The 6,070-nt window shown below is 35.5% G+C and overlaps 2 protein-coding genes across 2 annotated transcripts; both read right to left on the bottom strand.

Moving 5' to 3' along the window:
- Positions 1-1,109: 1,109 nt before the first annotated feature.
- On the bottom strand, positions 1,110-3,227 carry LOC107952337 (receptor-like protein EIX2). The gene has a single exon (XM_041084288.1). The coding sequence runs from the start codon at positions 3,225-3,227 to the stop codon at positions 1,110-1,112; it is 2,118 nt and encodes a 705-aa protein (XP_040940222.1).
- A 230-nt stretch (positions 3,228-3,457) lies between these two features.
- Positions 3,458-4,237, bottom strand: LOC121209941 (receptor-like protein EIX1). Its single transcript, XM_041081944.1, has one exon. It carries the CDS (start codon positions 4,235-4,237, stop codon positions 3,458-3,460), a length of 780 nt encoding a protein of 259 aa, XP_040937878.1.
- Positions 4,238-6,070: the final 1,833 nt, after the last annotated feature.

The raw sequence follows: 6,070 nt of genomic DNA, 5'->3' as shown, positions 1-6,070 counted from the left end.
ACTTAAAGACTTTGAATTTTTGCTCATTAGTTGTGTCTTGGCCACCACCACCATTACTATATCCGAATTATTTCATTACCACCAACAAAAATCCAACTTGCATAGTTCAAGGAAGATGAAACATAAAAATAACAAAAACCATAAAAAAAATAAAAAGAGGGATTAACCAGCAACCAATTGGGCCAAAACAACATGTTGCTGCTAAAAAACAACCACATATTTCTTCCTTTTCATTCTTACCTTTGAGAGAGGAAGATGAACGCCATCGTCGATTGGTGCAGTGCAGATTTTGACAACGAAAGGCGAAAAAGAGGAAAATCAAAGATGAATGCCGGCTATTGGTGCTGGGAATTGTTGCTGGCTGGAAACAAGCACTAGATCAGGATGGGAAGGAAAGGGGAAGGAGAAGAGGCTTTGGGTTAGGTTTATTGCTGAAGAGAAAAACTTTGGAAAATGTCTTACCAAATGAAAACGGTAAGACATTTTCTTAAAATAAAGCGTTCTTTTCCTGTGTCTTGGAGAAGCCTTTACGATGAAAATTCATTTTCCACCAAGCGAACAATGGAAAAGGATGAAAATATTTTCCCTAAAATGTTTTACAAGTAAACAAACACAGCCTTAACCACCTTTGATTTGCACCGCCAATATTTGACAACCCCTGTACCAAATATCAGTCCAAATCATTAAATGGAGAAACTTATGGGGCAAATTATTCACCCTGATTCTCTGCATTTCCTCTACGTGCTTTAAAGGGATCAAACAAAAAAAGTTCAACTATAGCTCCATATAAAGATCAAAACGATCTTTTTAGCACAACTCACCCATTGCTTCAACCAACCATGATACTGTTTTATCTTTAATAAGCACTCAGTAAGTTCATTTCATCAGTTAAACTGACATGCTTTTACCTTTAAAATAAGAGGAAATTCATTGCTTCCTCTGCAATACAAATGGAAGATAGTTGATGGATATTCAGTGAAGTGGCTTGACTAGGATATGGTTGGCCATGCAACACACAAATAGCTTAATATCATATAGATGGTAATAAGCATCAGTTGTACAATAGAAAATCAACAGGAAGGGATTATTATTTAATGTCTGTAAATTTCTCAACCCTTGTTCCTTCCATGTCTATCTGCTAAATTTCTCAACCCTGATTTGTCAATAAATTTCTCGACCATACCAAAGTAGGAATCAACCCAAGAGCTTCTAGCTGATATAACAAGCACAGGCACCAAAATCCCAGCTGCAAACCCCACTCCTACACTTAGATAAAACCACTTATCAATGATTCCTTCATTACTTTTCCCACCTTCAACTCTCCCCTCACTGTCAACACCATCATTTTCACACTTAATGTTCAGTGAACCTCCACAAAGACCTGGATTTCCATCGAAAGATGATGCATCGAATGTTGTCAGCTGCCCGGAATAAGGTATGGCTCCTGAGAAATTATTGTTGGATAGGTTCAAGTAAGACAGAAAGGACAGTGAAGAAAATCCTGAAGGGATTTCGCCTGTGAAGTTATTTCTGGAGAGGTCAAGAGATGATAATTGATGTAAATTTGAGATATTTCCAGGAATGCCGCCAGTGATATGGTTTCTTGATAGATTCAAAACAACCAAACCTGACAGTTTGGTTATTGATTCTGGAATATCCCCATTTAAGTTATTTCCAGAGAGATCAATGCTTGTGACTAGGGAAAGTATCTTGTTGAACTTTAGACTTTGGTCTTTTAGAGTGATAATCAAGCTTTCTTCATAATGTAGACCCCTGTACTTCCCATAGAGCAGGTACTGGATTATTTTTTGCTCATTTGCCATTGCTTTAAGATCACCAAGGCTTGCTGGTATCGTGCCTGTAAAATTGTTTTCTGCCAGGTCCAAGATTTGCAGTGAACTCAAATTTGACAACTTGGAGGGGATTTCACCTGAAAATGCATTTGATCTTAAACTAATAATTCTGAGAGCTGGAAAGCCATCTCCTATCCACAGGGGAATGTTGCCTGACAAGCTATTATTTCCAAGATCTAAGGTTTCCAAGCTTGACAAGTTCTTAAAAGAGGGAGGGATGATTCCTTTGAGGTTGTTGTTGTTCAAGTGTAGTGACTGAAGTTGTAGTAACTGTCCCAAAGCATCAGGAATTACACCTGAGAGGTTGTTGTTCCCAAGGTCTAAAACCTTCAGGTAAGAACAATTCTCAATGCTTGATGGAATGCTTCCAGTTAATTTGTTCCTTGAAAGATCAATGGCTTGGAGAGATAACATGTCACCAATGGAGTTTGGGATTCCTCCTGTTAATTGGTTGTTTGAAAGGGAGAGAAATATCAAGTTTGGCATGGATTGACTCATATTTTCTAGGATAGAACCAGAGATTTGATTGTTAGAGAGATCGAGCAATTCAATCTCTACAACTGGAAGAGGAATCAGGCCTTCAAGAAGGTTTGAGCTGAAATCAACATCTGCAAAGGGAGCAACATTTAAAAGGTTTGGTAGTTGATCTTCTAACTCATTGAAGGAAACATTCAACAGTGATAGGTTGCCAGAAATATCCCAGAACCAGTCTGGAATGGAACCTGAAATGCTAGCATTTGAGAAATCTAGATATCGGACCTCCTTCTGATATCTAAGCCACTTTGGAAATGAAAGGCCTAAATAGCAAGAACCCATATCAAGATTCCGGACTTGGAATGGTGGGATCCAATTGGAACTGAGATTAACAATGAAAGAATTAGCAGACAGATGTAATATCTTCAGCTTACTTAGCTTTGCAAAATGAGCTTCAGATATAAAACCTGTCAAATGGTTTGATGAAACATCTAAGGTAGACAAACCAGATAGCTGTCCAAAAGAATCAGGAAGAGTCCCATTTAGTTCATTGCTTCCCAGGCCAACATTAGTGAGGTTTGACAGTTGGCCTAAAGAAGCAGGAATTGGACCTTCAATCAAATTGTAGTTGAGATTGAGTTCTAATAGATTTCGAAGTAGTCCCATCCATTCAGGCAGTGTGCCTACTAAACGGTTGTTGCTCAGTCTCAAATACATCAAACTAGGAAATGGCCTATTGGGAACACAATCCTGTGTTCCTTCAAGGAACTGAGGCAAACTACCAGTCAAATTATTGCTTGACAAATCAAATGATTTCAAACTACAAAGTTTATCGATGGAGCTTGGGATTCCACCCTTAACTTCATTTTTTGACAGATCAAAAGTTGTGAGAGATGTCATGTTTCCAATGGAAGCAGGGAGCTTGCCATGAGCTTTATTTGACGCTAAATTCAGAACTTGTATCTTCTTCCAACTTCTCCTCAATAGTTGATAGCAGCTGACAGATAGATTAGAGTTTCCAGCAAGATTCAGATATTGCAGATTTGGTACTTCACCAAGATCCAGTGGAATTCTTCCAGACAGATCATTATTGCTTAGATCAACATAAGTAAGGCTGCTAATATTACTAGCTAGACAGGGAAACCAGGACCGAAAGAGTTGAAACTAAGGTCCAGAACAGAAAGGGAAGTTACGTTAACAGAGTTGAGAGACAAAATGGAACCGGAGAGCTGACATCCTGAGAGGTACAGCTCATTCAGAAATGAAAGCCTATTCATTATCCCAAGAAATCCTGAATCTATCATGGAAAGGTCAACTTCATTCATGGCAAGATGTTTTAAAGAAACAAGACCAGCCACCCATTGAAGACTATCTGAGCTTAAGCTCGCAAATTCAGTAGAAACATCAAGAAATTGCAGGCTAGAAATGTTCCCAAGACTTGCTGGAATTAGACCACTGAATCCAGCTTTTGATAGGTTCAGATACCTCAAATTCTTCAATGATCCCAGGAATTTAGGAATTGAGATGTCATTGAAGGTGTTCAAACTCAAATCCAAGTGTTCCAAGGACTTGAGTTTTGGCAATGAAGGACTGATATCACCACTCAAGTTCCAAAAACCATACTTGCTGCTTGAAGATTCAGAAGTTATAGGATAAGGGTTGTGAAGATCAATCATGATGACAGCTCCAGTGCTATTGTTGCACCCAATTCCATGCCATTGACAACAGCCGCTTCCTTGCCATGAGGAGAGCCTGTTTTCAGGATCATTAAGGCCATTTTTGAAGTCAAAAAGTGCTTCAAGGTCTGATTTGGAGCAATTTCCCAAGTGGGAATCACCATTACAAACATATTCTCCTGTTATGACACATACAACTGCCAACAGAAGGCCAAGAACAGTGAATTTATACATTTTCAATCACAAGTCCCGAGCTGTAAACACAGTAAATATGAGCCATCAACTCTTCTATATAAGGTCTGCACCTTTCTTGATATGCAAGTAAAATAAAAGATTTTCCATTCATCGAAATTTCCAGGAAAGAATAACTAGGAAACATGAAAACCCTTTTTAAATACAAAAGTCAAAGATCTATAAGTATATCTATAGACTATATACTAAAAGATAGAATAACCATGTATATAAAAAAATAAAATATTGGATAGGAAAACTTAAAAAAAACTCTGAAGAACGTTGAAAATTGAAGGCCGGCAGCCAGATGTAAAGCAATTATTTTAGGTGTTACGAGAAGAAAGAACTTAAAAAAAATCTAATTTTGTAAAGGCACAAAACACGTTCTTAAAGAACAAAAATTGGATGTCAAGTTATTCCACGATCGGTTGCACGATCTGGGGATATTTGGGACAACGTTAAACTATTTTAAAAAATAAATAGGAGTAAACAAACGTTGTTAGTTACTTATCATGCATGGTTTAATTTCAGTAATCAAATTTAAAACTATACATATCATACGTTATTAGTTTATTACCTTATGATTTTTGAGTCGTTATTTGTCGTAAATATTATAAGGATAATATAATGTGACAACAAAATTATTGTTTAATATATACTTGAAATCCACGGAAATTATTAGACTTTAATTAAAAAAAAGGGTTAATGTATAAATTTACCACTTTCGTTTAGGTTAAATTTGAAATTATGTCACTATATTTTACTTTGATTGATATTGAGCGAAAGATAAATTTATCACTACACTTTAATTCTATATTGAATTTTACATTTTTACTTTTATTTGACTGAATTTTGTTACCAAAGTTCGAGTTTTGATAAAAATTTTGCTATCCAATGTTAATTTAAAATGGTTTGAAGACAAAATTCAATTAAAAATTATTTTTAATATTTTATTTTCATAACAATTCTACCAAATCTTACTCAACAATGCAAAATCTATTCATGCCATATTAGTCTTTCTAATATAGAATGAGTTCACTCCCATTTTAGTTCATATCATTGGATCATATTAATATTGCATTTCTCATCTGTAACACTCCATACCCTGCCTAGACATACAGTCGAATTATGGGAGTTACATCGTACATGAAAAGAAAATTGATATTTAATTTTGAAGAAAACCAACTTTCAGCAAAGAGAAAATCAATTTGAATAACTTTTTTGAAAAACATACTAATTTTCGAAAACACATCTTAAACAATTTTACTAAAACAAATCCAATTTACTCAAAACATTTGCTTGATAAAACACTTTAGCGATTTTCGACAAAATTTTGGCAACGGACACATTATAACAATTTGGTCTTTATTACCTTTAGTTTATAGTTAGCCGTTTTGTTTTAAACACTGGTTAAAAACTAAAACTTTAACAAAACAATTACTAAAATAAATTCAAATGTCACAAACAAAATTAAAATGTCTTAAGTCCTTAAAAAAGTCCATAAATAAAGAAAAATACGTATCATACAAAACCCAAAAAGTGTGAAACCCGAGCTCTGATGTCGCCTTCCAATCCTATGTTGGAGGATCACCTGAAACGAAACAAACAAAATGTGAGCTTTAAGCCCAGTGTGTGATTTGGCACACACTTTCAGTAAAACTATATATATACATCAGAACGTGTCATAAAATATTAGAATTCAAATCAAAGCATATATTTTAATATTTCATATCGTATCAGATTCCATAATGATCATATCATATCATACGAATCATAACACAACATGTCATATCATGTTCTACCCCCATCTGCTACACACCATCTTTGACCAGCCAA

This window comes from Gossypium hirsutum, chromosome A02 (assembly GCF_007990345.1).
Source record: "Gossypium hirsutum isolate 1008001.06 chromosome A02, Gossypium_hirsutum_v2.1, whole genome shotgun sequence".
Classification (NCBI taxonomy): domain Eukaryota; kingdom Viridiplantae; phylum Streptophyta; class Magnoliopsida; order Malvales; family Malvaceae; genus Gossypium; species Gossypium hirsutum.
The sequence above is the reverse complement of the archived record's forward strand: the minus strand, read 5'-3'. Positions and strand labels throughout refer to the sequence as shown.

Bases quoted from the DNA above. Each gene is read 5' to 3' on its own strand.
- LOC107952337 (XM_041084288.1), bottom strand. From the start codon at position 3,227: ATGACATCTCTCACAACTTTTGATCTGTCAAAAAATGAAGTTAAGGGT.
- LOC121209941 (XM_041081944.1), bottom strand. From the start codon at position 4,237: ATGTATAAATTCACTGTTCTTGGCCTTCTGTTGGCAGTTGTATGTGTC.